The sequence below is a fragment of the Pteropus medius genome, unplaced genomic scaffold (assembly GCF_902729225.1).
Source record: "Pteropus medius unplaced genomic scaffold, Ma_sr-lr_union100, whole genome shotgun sequence".
Taxonomy (NCBI): Eukaryota; Metazoa; Chordata; class Mammalia; order Chiroptera; family Pteropodidae; genus Pteropus; species Pteropus medius.
In genome coordinates, this window is record NW_024344378.1 from 51,737,941 (window position 1) to 51,754,026 (window position 16,086).

The 16,086-nt window shown below is 54.5% G+C and overlaps 1 protein-coding gene across 1 annotated transcript in view; it reads left to right on the top strand.

Moving 5' to 3' along the window:
* ZMIZ1 (zinc finger MIZ-type containing 1) overlaps window positions 1-16,086 on the top strand; it is a 228,870-nt gene that overhangs the window by 197,732 nt on the left and 15,052 nt on the right. Inside the window, 7 exon segments of the mRNA XM_039872214.1 lie at window positions 9,214-9,328; window positions 10,354-10,571; window positions 11,593-11,791; window positions 12,687-12,959; window positions 15,790-15,890; window positions 15,892-15,926; window positions 15,929-15,969. Coding sequence (XP_039728148.1) covers window positions 9,214-9,328; window positions 10,354-10,571; window positions 11,593-11,791; window positions 12,687-12,959; window positions 15,790-15,890; window positions 15,892-15,926; window positions 15,929-15,969 — 982 coding nt within the window.

Below are 16,086 nucleotides of genomic sequence, written 5' to 3' on the forward strand. Positions count from 1 at the left end.
GGCAGCCACCCCTCAGGCTCCAGATCTTGGAAACGGCCTCTGAGCACCTGTGGGATGTTGTGTTTTCTAAAATGCCGTTGTTGTTTGAGTCCCCTTGTGTGCGTGCTCTTTCTTCCCCATCAAAACAGAGGTTGAAAGCGCTGGTCTTACCCAGCCTGACTGCTTTGTCCCTTCGGGGGCGGGGGCGGGCCGCCCCTTCTTTGGATTCCAGACTTCTGGTGGAAGGTTAGCAGTCCTGAACCCAGTGTTTTCCCGCTTTTCTGAGCAGGGTCTCGGGCAAACTCAGAGATACTTAGGGCTGGAAGGGGCCCAGGAAGGGCACAAGGCTGCTGGTCGCACCCCCAGATGGGGACAGAGCCAGCCCAGGCCAACCAGGCAGGAGCCAAATGAGGCTAGGCTGGTCAACACTGGGCCAGCCTTGCCAGAAGCCTCCAGGTGCTGAGAAACTGGCCAGTCCACCCTGCACCAGCCTCAGGAGGAGCACGTGGTCAGGACCGGCAAGTTCCCCAGTTAATTATCTCACCGGTCCCTTGCTGTGCTGGGGATGCTCTCTCCTAGCGCTCTGTGGGCTGACCCTGGAACAACAAGGCCTGTCATGCTGTCTGCTCTCACCGCGCAGGTCCCCTCTGATGACCAGGAGGGGCATTTAAAGTCAGAGCTCGGCTCATTACCCGTCCCAACCGAGGCACCTGCAGCCCAGAGCTCACTGCAGGAGATCTGAGTCGCACCATTGAGGTGCCGCCCGGAAGTGGGGCGTTGGCCATGCTTCATAAATCGAATTAGAGGCTATTGACTCTCAAAGCCAGAAGAGACTTCAGAGCCCCTGCCCTGGCAGGGTGGCCCTTGACACGGGGCTGCCTGCCTCAGTCAGAAGCACTGTGCATGACAGCAAGCCCACCACCCCCACACCTCACACAGGATTACTGCCTCATCCCACCCTCGTCCGGGCCTAGGACTGCTCCAGCTTGTAGAACAACCCCGCTCCTGTGAATGTTTCTCGGGATACTGCTGGCCTTTGGGCAGAGTAATTTTTCATGGTGCGGGACTCTGCAGGGCCTTTAATGTCTTGGTCCCTGCCCACTTGATCGTTCCAGTGCAGCCCAGGCATTGTTAAAGTGCTCTCACGCATTTGGGGCTATGGGGGTATCACCTGTGGTTAAGAACCTCTGTTCTAGAGAAGCAAAATCCACCTCCGTGCCCCTTCCACCCTTTGTTCCTGGCTGGAGTCTTCTCCATCTGAACTGCTGCCGGGTCACTGAGCGTAGGCTGTGGCTGAATGCAACCCAAGTTACATACTTGGCGTTTAGCTTTGTTACATTTTAGTTCCACAACACTCCCATCCCTCGAGAATCATCCTGCCTTTCTTCATCCCACCTCTCAGGTCCTCCCCAACCTTCTTTCCTCCAAGTCATTTCAGTCAAGCTATTGCCGATGGCAGGCCAGGGCCCCACAGCCCCTACTAGAGACCTGCCTCAGACCTGCTTGGCCATGACCATTCGGGCCGCAGAGTGCCATAGATCTGGACCACAGCCAGCCCTTTGCTGAGCTTATCTAAAGGCATGAGACAGTTCAGTCCTGGAGTTAAAGAGAAAAAGGGTGTCTGTGCAGCCGGAATTTAATCTCATTCATCGTGGAGGCAGGACTTAGTGAGGCAAAATTGGGAGCTGGCAGATGGAGGCAGGGTTACGGTTCAGTGACAGGAAAGCTTGGCCTAAGGGTTCAGATGAAGGAAGATGGTCGAGCTAACTGTCAGGAAGCAGCTCAGACGACAGCTTGAATAACACAGGTTTGAACCACACAGATCAATTGAAAACCTGCTTTAAAGTGGACCCACGCAGTTCCAACTTGCGTTGTTCAAGGGTCAGCTATACTTTCATAGACAGGAAGCTATTCTGACCATCATACTCCACAACTGTGTTGAATGACTTGCCTTTTCATTAAGGAGACATTGAGCCAGGGTGAGCTTGGGGACCCTGGGGTGTTCAGGACTTGGTGCTCAGAGGTACCCAATTGTTTGACTACTCGGGTCCTTGTCTGAAGGCTCTGAGGACAAGCAAACTGGAAAGGGCAAGAGAGCTCTAGACTGTTAGATTTTTGTAGCTTGGGCATCACTGTCCCGTTTGTTACAGGCCACAGAGGTCAGCACCACAGTACCAGGTCTGAGTTGGGGCCTGTGCCTCTAAGCAAGGCCCTTGACCCCTCAAGCCACTGGGCATATGGTGGCACTATAGGGTCAGGCCACTATAGCCCTACGGTGTCCCCGAGAGTGATGGTGGTCAGAAAGAGTCCTGAGTAGCCATGTCTTGGGTAGAGCTTTGGGGTTTGTGGAGCAGTGTTTGGACTGGCTCCCTGTTCAGTCCTGCCACGGAGATGTAGGTGGATGCTGTCCTCACCACCACACAGGTGCACAGAGCGCTGCACAGAAGGCCAAGGGAGGCCAGCCCAGGGCAGGAAGGGGCTCGGGCCTATGGCCAAGCAGCAGGACCCCTTCCTGGTCCCTGCAGTGACCCAGACCTGCTGCCAACAAACGTTTCTGTCTTCCACTCCCACATTTTTAATGAGTGGTTAAAAAAGCCATTTGTGATTAGCACATTGTCTGTATGCAAATCAGTTCTGCAAAGGTAATTAAAAGCCTAATAAATCTTGTTTACACTCTTAATTTGATTACAGTCAAAACCCACAATTGCTGGGGAAGATTCTGAGACCAAGGGGTGCCATCCATCCTCTTTCTCTCTGAGGGGTTTGCGGCCCACAGAGGAGAGGCTCCTGGGCAGGGCCCTGGTGCCCCCCTCAATCCTGGGTAGGGCCCTCGTGCTCCCCTTTATAGCAGATTGGGGCACAGGCCCTGGAGCCAGGCTGCCAGGTGTCAAGTTTCAGCTCCACCATATTCTAGCTGGGCGATTCTGGGGCAGTTTCATAACCTCCCTGCCTCAGTTTCCTCTTCTGCGGAAGTGGAAAAACAGCAGTGCAGGACTTAAAACATGCTCATCACCAGGCCTGGCCCGCAGGGAGCCCCATAGACTAGTCTTTATTCTCTCAGCCTCAGCCTGGTGCTGTCCAACTCTGATGTGGTCATTTGTGGTCAGGCAGCAAAGAAGAGGTCAGTCAGGACTGACCCCCTAGTCTTCTCCTTCCCTTGGTCGTACCACACCACCTTCACTGCTTTCATTTATAGTTGTTTTTTGCAGTTTATAATCGATACTTCTTGCACCCAGAAAATTTTTTTAAGAAAACACGAAAACAGTGAAAGAGGGGTTGAAGGACCCAAAAACCCTGCTCCATCAGTTCCAGATTGCCAAGATGCACGGATCTTTCCCTTCCTTCTTACTGAAAAAATTTAAAAACTCTCCAATATGCAGTTAGCTACACAAGTTCCTCTCCAAGTTTCACCGCAGGGAGGAAAGGAAGCAGGCCCTAGTCTTTGTGATGATGGTGATCACTGTTAATGGGTCCCCTAAATTAAAGAGGGTGGGAGCTGCTGCTCCTCACTGGCTTGTGTTTCATTAGTGGTAACACTACAGGCTTGCGCTGAGATGGGACCAATATAGCCGGATCAGGGAAATTCATTAGGGTCTGACAATACCCTTAATCAGAATTCGTTCTTTCTCTCAGATAAAGTGGCCGTTAGAAGTGCATTGAATGTCTATAGACACTGACACAGAAGCTGCCTAGGAACCAAGAATCACCCCGCCGTCTTTCTGGGCTTTACTCATTTTCTCACATTGAGCAAACATCGGTCACTGCCTGTGGAGCTTGCACACAGACATGTCTACTCTAATGCAATATGAAGAGCTCTTCATAAAATATATGAAAAATGTGCTGAGAGAACCAAGGAAAATGCCGTAGGAGAGTCACGAAAAGGAGAATCCATACTAGGTTTTGAAGTATAGGTAGGAGTTCACTAGCTCGAGAAGGGTGGACAAAGGAACACTGAGGAAAGCCTCGGAGGCTTAGAAGATATGTTCAGTAGGCACGAACGATAACAACACCCTGTCCCATTGATCTCATATTTGCAAAACTTCTAAACACCATCATTGTATCATCAAGTAAATATGGGCACCTACATGGCAATCAGGCTCTAGAAATGGAAACGTGTAAATACAGTTGAGCAAGGGCTCTCTGCCAGGCACTGCACTCAATTTTTCCTATATTTGTGTATTTCATCCTAAGAGAGTGTTAGTCCCCATTTTATAGTTAAGAAAGTTGAGATTTGACTTAAGTAGCATGTCCCAGATCATAGAAATCATCGATGGCAGAGCCAAGACTCCCCAAAGAGTCTAAGTTGAGAGCCCGGATGGCTAAGCACTGTTCTGCAAGGCCTCCCTCTGCCATTTGAATATTACTGTCAAAATTGTTTCATCGGAGTTCAGGCCAAAGCTAGTGATTTAATGTAGAAAGTGTTTTATTCCTGGGACACTATTTGAGTTTTCTCTGCAGCTGGTCTTTGAGGCTAGACCTTATCCTCTGTCCCTTTATGCTGGGTGGATTCCCAAAGACAACTTCCCTGAGGACCCCCAAGAAACTGTACCACTTCTGGAATTCTTGTGGGCTCCTGAGTCACCTTTGTAGCCTGTGCTCCCTTGTGTTACAACCATCTTTGTATACGGAAATGCTACTTAATCAGACCCTGAGCTCCTTGAGATGGTGGAGTGTGGTCATGCCCACCTGGCAAGCTACCCTGATGAGCTCTAGGAAGCACCCTGTGAGCCTCAGCTCCTGAGAGATGCTTCTTTTGAGCCCACTAACAGGGATTAAACAAGTTCTTAGATGAGTCACTTCACACAGTTGCTTGCATCTAGAAGCCACTCAGTAAATCATAACAACAGCATCCATAACAGCAGTCCACAGTTTTAGGGTGCCCGAGGTGTGCTGGACATTTTGCCTCACACATGTGAGCTCACTTAATCCTCATAACAACTTCTGAGAGAAGGGCTGTTATCGTCCCCATTTTACAGATGAGGACACAGAGTGAGTAGTGGCTTCATTAGCTTCCCTCTGTCTCTCTCCCTGGAGGACAAGACCTCCCTCCCACTCCCTGGGTGCTAGTGCCCGTGTAGTCACAAGCACACCGTAGGTAGTCTACAATCAGAATTAATGCATGGACACATTCATTCATTCTCAGACAGCCCTCTGAGGATAAGCACGTAGAGGTGCTGTTTCTCTCTGGCAGTTTGGTTAGCAAAGGTTCCTGAGCCCTGAAGGTGTGTGAAGGCACAAGGAGCCTAAGAATTTGGGGCTCCTAGGGCAGAAGGAAAGAGGCAGGAAGGCTCATTCAGACCCCAGGAACATGAGGAACAAGTGGACTTCAGGCCAATGCACATGGCAAGGCCTTCCTGGAGGAAGTAGCCTTTAGAGGAGGAGCCTGGAAAGGATGAGCGGCATTTTTCAGGGTGAGGATGAAGCATCCCAGGCTGAGAAGAGGTGCAGAGGTAGGAAAGCAGCTGCCTCCATGGTAGATTGGCAGGAGAACACCAATGAGATTCCAAGCAGCTTCTGGCACAGGTGCCTCGGTAGGTGGAACAGGGTTCTTGGGGGCAGTTCTGGCTGGACAGGACTGAGGCTAGGGGCAGCTTATGGCCTGAGTCCAGGTTATGCTAGATAGAGGGTGTACAGAGCTGGGCAGGATTACTAAGAGTGGGATTCTCAGATCCCAGGGGCTCTGCACTGCAGCCAGGTATGATGCACAAGAGAAGAAAAGTAGTTCCCAGTGGGCAGCCCTGAAATGCCGGGGGCCTCTGACCTGGGCTAAGCTTATCTGGTGATTAAATAGTGCTTGCCAGAGGAGGGAAGAAGCCTCAGGACAATCACCACAGGGCCCTAGGTCTTGTCTTCATCACCCTGGGTCCCCTCCCACCTTGGTGGAGCCCAGAAGCCTGGCTTGTCCCTCCTTAATCCTTGGGCACAGGGAGCCGGGCAGGCCCCCAGTGGTGATGTCTGAGTCTGGGCAGAGGCATCGGCAAGGCTGACTGCCACGCCTGCGGGGGCGAGAGCCTTCACTGCTACAGCAGGAGCTGTCTCCCCAGGAGATGAGTCACAGCCCTGTCGGTGCGGCTGCCACTTCTGCTTCTACAGCAGGTGCAAATGGAGGCGAGCAAGCCCCGAGACCGCCCCTATGTGTGCGTGCCCATCTCTTCCCCCACACGTGCATAGCAGCATGCCAGCAGGCCCATGTCCATGCACACAGAGGTGTCCCACATCCCATGCCGGTGCGCACCTGCTCTCTGGGGTAAGCCTTCCAGCCAGACGGTGGGTTGCCCAGTTTGAGAACATTGGTTAAGTTTGCTTCTCACTGAGTCTGAGGTGGAGGGGGCAAAACAGGAAAGAGCTGGTTTCCGCCCACAGGCCCACCCACGGAGCGGCAGGCAGTTGGAGCTTGTGGGCCTGTGAAGTATCCTGGTGAGCCGGGGCCTCCCCGCCTGAGGTGGTGAGGCAGCAGCTGCTGGCCCCCAGGACTCAGGAGGGGCCCTGCTGGGCTCTGGGGGCTCCCAGGGGACTTTACTTCCTGAGTCTGCCAGGCATCAGAAGCGGTCGTCAGCCTGCAGGGTTGATGGGAGCTTGTGGGGCAGTTCCGGGAAGAGAGGACTGGCTTCAGTTGCTGGGAGTCCTGGGTTCAGTCCACCTGCACCTAGGACAAGACAAGAGAGCGGCTGTAGAGGGGTCTCCTCCTCCTTGTTGTTTAGAACCGTAGCCTGTAGGGCTTCCCTTCCAGCTCTGGCATGCCAGCCCCAGGTCCCTGGTGACCTCCCGGGAGAGCAGAGGTTCTTCCATCCCAGCTGCACTGAGTTGCAGGCTCATTTCTTAATTTTCCTGTACTCCTCTGCCCCACCCAAATGCAGAGTGTCAGTTGCCTGTCACCTTTGGCCTCTGCCTCTGGGCCACGCCCCCTTTCCGATGACCCATGATCTTGTCTGGCTGGCAGGGGCCGGGCAGAAGGGCTGGGTTCCCTGAGGACAGCTCCTCTCCCCCCAGTGCTGCGCCTGCTGTTTTCCCCCAGAAGTCATGAGTAATGCTAAAGTCTGTGTCGCTTTCCAGTTGAGAAAGCTTTTTTGTCCGCATTCTCCTCTTGGAGCCACATCAGGCTTATGCTGCCGGGGCCAGTGTTGTTCAAACCTAGGGGCCAGTGTTGTTCAAACCTACCTGACCCACACTAAATACATGTATTAAACCATGACCCAGGGCTCACATATATTTGTGTATGTAGAAATCAAGACGTAAGTTCAAGGATAATATCCTCACTATGTGATCACACTTGATTGCTTTTTTTCCCCTACCCCACCCCACCCGCCGTCATGCTACTTTGATGCCATGACCTCATACTTCATGACCAGTATCTTGAAAACACTGAGGGTGGAGGGTAAGGTACAATTCTTACGCCCATTTTTGCAGATGAGGGGACCGAGTACAGTCAGGCCTGGGAACTTGCACCAGGGCCCTGAACCAGGAAGGGGCAGGTCTAGGACTTGTATCCAGGGTATCAAAAAAAGCCAGGGTAAGAGGTAAAGGTAGTGGAGTGGGGTTGCTCTTATACCAGGGGGTTGGGGCAGGCCCTTCCAGTGAGTTCTGAGCAGAGACAGGAAGGAAGCCAGCGGATGGCCAGGCTTCCTTCAGAGGATATACAGGCAAAGGGAGAACCAGTATGGCCACACAGTGACATGATTCTGCCCTTCAGTCTGCCCACTTCTTCAGGGTACCTACCAGACTCGACTCGCTTTGCTGAGGGCGCTGCCCAGCAAGGAGCAAGCACAAGATCCAGGCCCCCAGCTCCCCTCTGTGTCTGTGGTGCAGGACCGGCCTCCCTCCTAGAAGTCCTGATCTGGGCTGGTTCCCAACACCCCCACTCCAAGTCTCCCCAGCCTCTAGGGCCTGCACTGACTTCTCGGCTGGGGTACGAGGTCTCCAGGCATGAGTGAAGATCTGTGCCTTCTGTTAACTTCTTGTGATGAAGGCACAAGCCTGACAGAGGCACGAGATGCTCTCCTACTATGCCTCCCTCCTCCAGAGTGCCTCTATCCCCACCACCACCTCGGCCCTCCGGTACCCAGCAGTGCTGCTTTGCAGGCCTCACCCCCAGTGGGATGCCGTGGGCCCAGGTGGGACCACAGATGTGGGCACTCTGCTTTTCTGCCCTTTCTGAGGCGGTGTCTGGGATTTTCTCTCGGCTTTAGAGTAGAGTCTGCAGGGACAAGGCAGCCCCAACCCAGCTCACCTAGGGACCAGGACTCCGCCAGCCCCTTTTGGAGCTGTGCTCTGGTCCTCTCCCTGGAGTCTGCTGGACCTCATTCTCCACCTTCACCCCAGCAACTGACAGGAAGCCATTATTGAGCATTTATTGTGTGCAGGGGAGGGTAAGTCCTGGCTTCTGATGTTTGAGGATTCCTCAGGAGATATCACACCAAACAAGGTGGGTACTGCTGGGCTAGCAAGGCAACTGGGAAGACATGAGAACAACTAGGGGAGCCCTGGGAGAGTTGGGAGCGAAGGCAGGAAACAAAGTGGGGTGGGATCAAGGTAAATCATTCTGCGGTGTGAGTTTGGACTCTGCCTTGTGAACAGTCGTGCCATTGATGATCTCTGATTGTGCCCAGTGTATTAGGTGCTGGAGGCAGCTTAGCTGGGCAAGGATGCACACAAGAGACTGGGGTGGGAGCAGGGACGCAGTACAGTAGGCAGGCAGGCCTGTACCTGTGACCTGGAGTTGGGAAGAAAGAGTAACAGAAGGAAGCTCCTTCCAAAGGCCAAATCGGCCGAGCTGGGTGGCCAACCTGCCGTGAAGGGTTGGGAGGAAGTGGGAAGAGCCAATGCTCTGACTAGGGCCCTTCCAACCTTTTCTGAGAAGTTCAGAGGGGAAGCTGATGCTGGGGAACAAGAGCTCTTTCCGGAGAGCCACTTTGAGTCAGAGCGTGGTTGAAAGAGAAGCTTAGAGGGGCCTGCGGGTCTTGTTTTTCCACCTTGGTAGCATGGCCTGTGGACTGTGGGCTGTGGTGAGAGGACAGCTATGGGGGTGGCACCTCTGCAGTGACAGGGGAAGAGATGGTCACTCTTGAACAGTCTGTCACCATGCGAGCCACACCTGCGTTGGGCACTGTGCCGGGCCCGGTGGATCCAGAACTGCCTAGGCTTGGTTGGGAGCTGCAGAGCATTGTGGGGTGATGGGGCATGTCCCATCTGAGTCGTCTGCAGACCCTGAGGACTCTCCTCTGTTTCCCTCTGCAGTGATGGGTCTTTCCCCTATGACCCTGTCCCTTGGCAGCAGAACACCAACCAGCCTCCCGGCTCCCTCTCTGTGGTCACTACAGTTTGGGGAGTGACCAACACATCCCAGAGCCAGGTAAGAGCCTGTACTGCTCCCAGCCACAGCCCCTCCCAGGCAGGACCATCCCTCAAGCCCTGGGGCCTCCAGGTCACCATGCCATGCCAGCCCTCCTTGCCCTCCCAGGCTCTGCCCAGCCGAAAGGACCAACACTCAGGGCATACCCAACTGTGGACACGCCTCCACCTAGGATGGGTCTGAACCTGCCTCTGGAGGGCAGCAGCTGGCCCCCGGGCATGGCCCCATCCTAGTGCCTTTTTGGGGGAATGGTTTTCATCTGATGGACAGACAGTAAGGGGTTCTTCCCCAACCCACCTTTACTTTGGTTGGATAAACAGAAGAACTTTCTGCGTGTTAATGGCCTCAGGTCTTCAACATAAGGGGGTCTTTGACCCTGGATGACTTGGGTCAGATTTCAGCAAAATATTGAGCCTAAACTTGTGACAGCCCCATAGTCAACCTTCCGTCCCACTTTTGTGCCTTCCTCTTTCCTCCACTCCTTCCCCCTCCCCCACAATTCCGCCGGGCCTCTGCCACAGCCACAAGGAAGGCTCAGGGCTAGTTGCTACCCAGGAGGGAATCATTGGGTTTACTTGTGGTCTCATGCCACAGAGACCCCTCAGCCAGGATCCTGCTGCCCTCCATTGCTGGCAAGTCTGCTTCTCTTTGCCTTCACAAAGCAGCTACACAGGGCCTCTGTGTGGCTGACCCTGTGGGTGTCCAGGCCCCTTGAAGAGATGGAGGGTTCAGAGGTCCGGTGCTTTCCTGCCTGCTGCTCGGTGCAGGCCCAGCCTCACCTCATTCTGCCGCAGGCTGAGGTTCTCCCATCTATGCTGCTTCCAGGCTGGGTTTCCCCTTCCCATCGTTTGTACACTCCAGGAACAATGAATGCGGCCCCTTGTTTTCCTTTTCCTCTGTCGTCTTCCTCGTTTCACTCCACTGCCCCCCACCCCACCCCGACCCCCACCCCATACACACTTCTTTTTCTACTCCATGATATTTGGGGTACCTGCTTGGGTGACAACCACTCTCTCTGCCAACAGGTCCTTGGGAATCCTATGGCCAATGCCAACAACCCCATGAATCCAGGCGGTAACCCCATGGCTTCAGGCATGACCACCAGCAACCCCGGTCTCAACTCCCCCCAGTTTGCCGGGCAGCAGCAACAATTCTCAGCCAAGGCTGGCCCTGCGCAGCCCTACATCCAGCAGAGCATGTACGGCCGGCCCAACTACCCTGGCAGCGGGGGCTTCGGGGCCAGGTGAGCAGGGCTGGCCAAGGCAGCAGCCTTCAGAAGCGGTGGATAGCCCTGCTCTTCTCCCCAGTCCAGGCAGAAGAGTCTGACTTATATCCCAGCTTCCTGGCCTGCGAAGTATGGGCAATCCCCGGCACTTCTGTCATCCTCAGTTGTCTCATTAGTTGAAGGGACACAGTCATCCACCATTCTTGGAGCCCGTGCTCCCCAGCACTACAGCAGCTGGGTGGTGGTTGACAGCCGTCAGGCCCATGGTGATAGAAGGATACCATTCCTCAAAATGACCCTTCTCCTCATCTCTTTATAAGTCAGAAGACACTGAGAGAGCCGAATCAGGGGAGTTCAAGAGAAGCTCTAGATGGAGGAAGATCAGCCCTGCCATGCTGGTTATGGAGGCATAGCTATGCAGAGGCTGAGAATCCCCTGATTCAAGAAGAAGGGAGGAAGGGCAGGGAACTGCAGCAAGGCACTCTGGAGATGTGGGTGGGGCAGAGATGCCCATGCCTCCTCTTGCCATTCTGCTCAGTCCAAGACCACTTCTTTGGCCTCACCCCTCCCCCAGGGCTGACCGAAGCCCTGCCAGGTGTCAGCAAAGCAGGGCTTGGCTTGGTGGTTAAACACAGTTGCCAGGCACATCTGGAGCTGCATCCCCAGCCTGCCATTCACCTCTGGAGACATGGGCATGTTGCTCAGGTTCTCTAAAACTCGGGGTCCTCCTCCAGAAGATGGGCTGAGCGGGGCAGCTGAGGTACGGTGATTTGGTGCACGTGAGAGTGAGCACTGGCCAGCACCCAGCCAGGTCTCCAGGAACACAGCGGCTCAGTAATCACCAAGTGGCTTGAAATGGCTGTCAACCCAGAGGAGGCCCCTGTCCCCTCTGGGCTCTGAGTCTAGACACCTCCCTCATCTGTGAGCTGCGGGAAGGAAGGCCTAGAATGGCCTCATCCTCTTTCTCTCAGCCCAAGGCTTGCTGTGGGTTCATCTTTAGATTCGGGTCAGTCTAACTCTTTCCTTCTCTCCCTCGCAGTTACCCTGGGGGTCCTAATGCTCCTGCAGGCATGGGCATCCCTCCGCACACCAGGCCGCCCGCTGACTTCACTCAGCCGGCGGCTGCTGCAGCAGCAGCTGCAGTGGCAGCAGCGGCAGCCACAGCCACGGCCACGGCCACGGCCACTGTGGCAGCCTTGCAGGAGACGCAGAATAAGGATATAAACCAGTATGGACCGGTAAGGGCCCCGCTAGTCCTGGTCCAGCCTCACCCAGCCAGGCAGGCAGACAGCCCCTGAGAAATCAGAGTCGGGATGTTGGTGCCTGTGGGGCCACATGTGCTGAGGGAACTGATGGGGTCAGGGTACCTTTGGGGTTTTTTGGAAGCACATGGAGGTTGTGTTAGGATGTGGGTGCGTCTGTGGTTGGGTGTGGTGTCGGGGACATGTTTGGGTGCCTGTGTTTGTTCTGCGTGGGTCGGAGGCTCCCGTGTGTCTGCATATGGGAAGAGATTCCATATTGCTCTCTGGGCCCCTATTCACCGAAGACTGGACCCAATGTCTAAAATAGCCTTGTCACCAGTCTGTCCCCTGGGTGACCTCTGAAGGCCAGTGTTCTCCTAGTCAGCCTGTCTGTGAATTCCGCCCAGGACTTAGCTTCAGGAGGCAGAGGTGGAAGCTGGGACCACATCAGACTTCGTGGGTGGAGGGTGTATCTCCACTGGCCAAGGACCAAGGGCGGGGCCAGGGCTACCAGGAAAGGGGCTCCTGCCTCCATCCTCATCCACCTCCATCCTCCCATGCCCCTCCCCGCCCCTGCACCCTCTTCCCCATTTCCTGCCTGCCTCCCTGGAAATGCTGCCTGTGCATTGGAGTGACTGCTCCCCACCTCCTAACACTTCTCGGGCTGCATCTTTCCTGTGCGGCCTGCAGAGGGCAGCACTGAGCCCTGGAGTCTGGCAGCCCTTGGGGGCCTGGGCACCAGTCGCATCCACACAGGAAAGTGCCCGCCACCACCACCCCGAGCCTCCCACCTCCCCACCCTTCCCTCCTTGCACTTTCAATGCATGTGGCATTTTATTCTTTTTTTTTTTTTTTTCTTCTTCTCCCGTTGAAGGTCTGTTCCTCTTTCCAGATGGGTCCCACCCAGGCGTATAACAGCCAATTCATGAACCAGCCCGGGCCTCGGGGGCCTGCCTCCATGGGGGGCAGCATGAACCCTGCAAGCATGGCGGCTGGCATGACACCCTCGGGAATGAGTGGCCCTCCCATGGGCATGAATCAGCCCCGGCCACCTGGCATCAGCCCCTTTGGCACACATGGGCAGCGGATGCCCCAGCAGACCTACCCGGGCCCCCGGCCCCAGTCCCTTCCCATTCAGAGCATAAAGAGGCCATACCCAGGAGAGGTGAGTGTGACAACAGGCAGGTGGTGGGTAGGGTGGGAGGAGGGAAGATCCTGGGTGCTTGAAGGTGAGGGGATGTGGGCAGTAACTTGAAAAGGGCATGGATCAATCTTTGGAAAACCTGGGTCAAAAGCTAGAACCTGAGGAACCAAGTGCTCCTGGGTTAGGACAGGCTCTGCTATTTCCCAGCTGGAAGGCCTTGAGTAAGTCACATCACCTCCCTGATGCTCAGCTTTTTATTTATAAAAGGCAATGACACTCTAACCTATCTCCTAGGGCTGCTCGGGGGACTTCAGTAAGGAAACATACGTGAAGCTCTTCACCCTGGGCTAGTGTGGGTGGGCACTTAGCAAGTGGTAGCCACTATTAGTGTTATCTTTTGTGTCAGCACAAACACTAGCTGGGTCACTTTGGTCACCCGCACAAGGGCTTCTCCACTTCTCTCCAAGAGTTAGAGATGAGACAAAATCCTGTGAATATCTAAATGCTAGGCACATCGGAGAAGTGTTTGGAAGGCAGACAGCGTGTTTCTTGGGGTTTGTCTCTGTCAACAATCAACTGCTCTGTCAGGAGGAATGCTGCCTCTCAGGCTGCCCAGCCAGCTCAGCCAAGGTATCAGTGAAGATTTAGGGAAGTAAAATCCACACTTCCTGCCCTCCAGGAGCCAAGACTTCAGCAGGAAGGATAAGGTCTAAGCAGCAACCCACGATAGAAAGATGCACAGCAGGTGTATGGAATTCCACATGAGGTCAGAGAAGGAGGACTTCCTGGAGGGGTTGTCACAGGGCCTTCACTGAGCACTCTGGAAATGAGTTGGCAGCAAGTGGCCTGCCTGGGACAGCTGCAGAAGACACAGGGACCCTAGGATTCTGACCTGGTGCACACTGCTCTCGGGAAGACTGCCTTGATTTCTCACCTGGACAAAGCCCCTTCCTGAGCATTTTTCCCAGTGCTCTGCATACACGCCTGTTCTCAGATGGGCTTCACTCCCTTTGTGTCAGAACTGTGGCCTTCAGCTTGGGCTCACAGTGGCTCTAAAGCTCAAAGACCTTAAGTTCCTTGAAGATCTGAGATTCTCCTCAGCATCCACCCTAGCTCGGGCCAGAAGGTAGCTTGGCCACTGGGGAAGATGTCCTGAATCCGGGAGGGGCGAGATCAGGGACCTCCACAATCACTCAGGAAGCTGGATCAAGGCCTGACAGTCCTTCATGTTGGCACCAGTGCAGGGAGGGGCCAGAGAAGGAAATTGGCTCCTGAGATCCTGGCTGTTCTCAGAGGACCTTGAGCTGTTGGCTTCACTTCCATGTGCAGCCCCCATGTGAGTTCTCCGCCCTCTCTCAGCCCCTTCTGTGTTCAAACTCCCGTCGTCCCCATTGGTTGGGCTATAGATGCATCTGTAGTCCAGCCAGCGGGGCTGCTGGCACCCAAGGGGGCATTCACAGAAAAGGCAGTGGGATTCCTGGTCATTAGCCTGACATCAACCCTGCACCAACGGCAGTGTCATGCTCCCTGGCTTGCCACAGCAGGGCACACCAAAGGCTCTCGATTATTTTTACTAAACCATCTACCCAGCTACAAAAGGCCTGACTCTGGGCTGTGATGTTGGGTGGTCACAGCCTGTGAGGCCTGACCCTATCCAGGAAGACTAGCCTCCCCTCGCAATGGCATGCTCATAGAATCTTTCAATTGTTAGACCCTTAGGATGAGGGCTGGAGTCAGGTCACCTGGTCCCTCACAGGACCTCCTTCTCTAGTGTGGTGGGCAGGCCCCAGCCTCCACTTCCACTCCTCCAGAGATGTGGTGGGGACCTCACTGTCACACAGAGCAGCCATCATGTCGCAACATTGTGAGTTGGACAAAGTTCTTCGGCACTGACACAGAAATCTCCCATCCTCAGGTTCTTCTTTTATTCATTAAACAAGTATTTTGCCCTCAGGACCTTCCTTCATTCCTTGAGCAAGTATTTATTGAGGGCCTGTTCTGTGCAGACACTGGGACAAAGCCACCTTCCGGACCTCTGAGACCAGATGGCGAGAAAGACAGCTAATAGACAATAAGTTTCAACAGACAGGGAAGAAGATGCCACTGACCTCTCAGGACATAATGGCCTGGGGTGTCTGGGAGGCACGTGGCCCTGATGGTCTCTTGATCTTACACATGGTAGCTAGAAGGTGGAGAACAGCATGAGCAGAAGTGGCATTGTCACCTTGTAGATCTCCAAGGACAGTGACCCTGCCCTTCCCCTTCCTGGAGCTTTCGCCTCTTCTCTCAAGTGCCTCTTCCTAAAGGGGTTGTCTTGGCCCCTCAGCAGCCTGGTTCTCCTGACATCTGCATGGAGGGTCCAGAACTGAAAATCAGTGTGTCCTGCATAGTGCAGAGTACAGGGACTGTGCCTTCCAGAATTGGCTTCAGAATTCGGGTCAGTGCAGGGAGGGTCACCTTTCTGTAGGCACATCCTGTCATCTTCATTCCCTGTCACATACCAAGCACTAGAAGAGCTACAAAAGGGACTTTAGAATCGGGTCTCCCTCACAATGGCATGAGCAAGGGGCTCTGAAAGTACCTCCCGGGATTCATGGGGCGTGGTGCTTTGAGAAAGACAACTTTGAACAAGATGGGCAGAATGTAATGTGTCTGGATGTCTGGTCAAGAAAGGGCTTCTGGCATCATCTGCTTTAGCCTCTCTCCAGGTGGGGAGGGCATTTTGTGGGTAGGAATCAGCGGAGACAAAGAGGAGGTGAGGCAGTCCTGACATTCCAGTGAGTGGCTTGGTTGAGTGACTTGGTTCTGAAACACTGATGAACTTTCCTCCTTCCTTTCTCTGCCACCACAGCCCAACTATGGAAACCAGCAATATGGACCAAACAGCCAGTTCCCCACCCAGCCAGGCCAGTACTCCCACCCCAACCCCCCACGCCTCTCACCTGGCCCCAACACCCGGGCAAAGGATGCCCAGCCAGCTAAGCACCGGCAGTACCCGCCCCCCACGGTCAACATGGGGCAGTATTGCAAGGTGAGCCCCCATACCCACATCCCCACCCCACCTGTGTCATCTAGGCCTTGGGTGTCCTCTGAAGTCTCCAGGAGGCAGGCAGAGATTTCTGGATGTGTCCTGTGCTCAGAGCTTGGC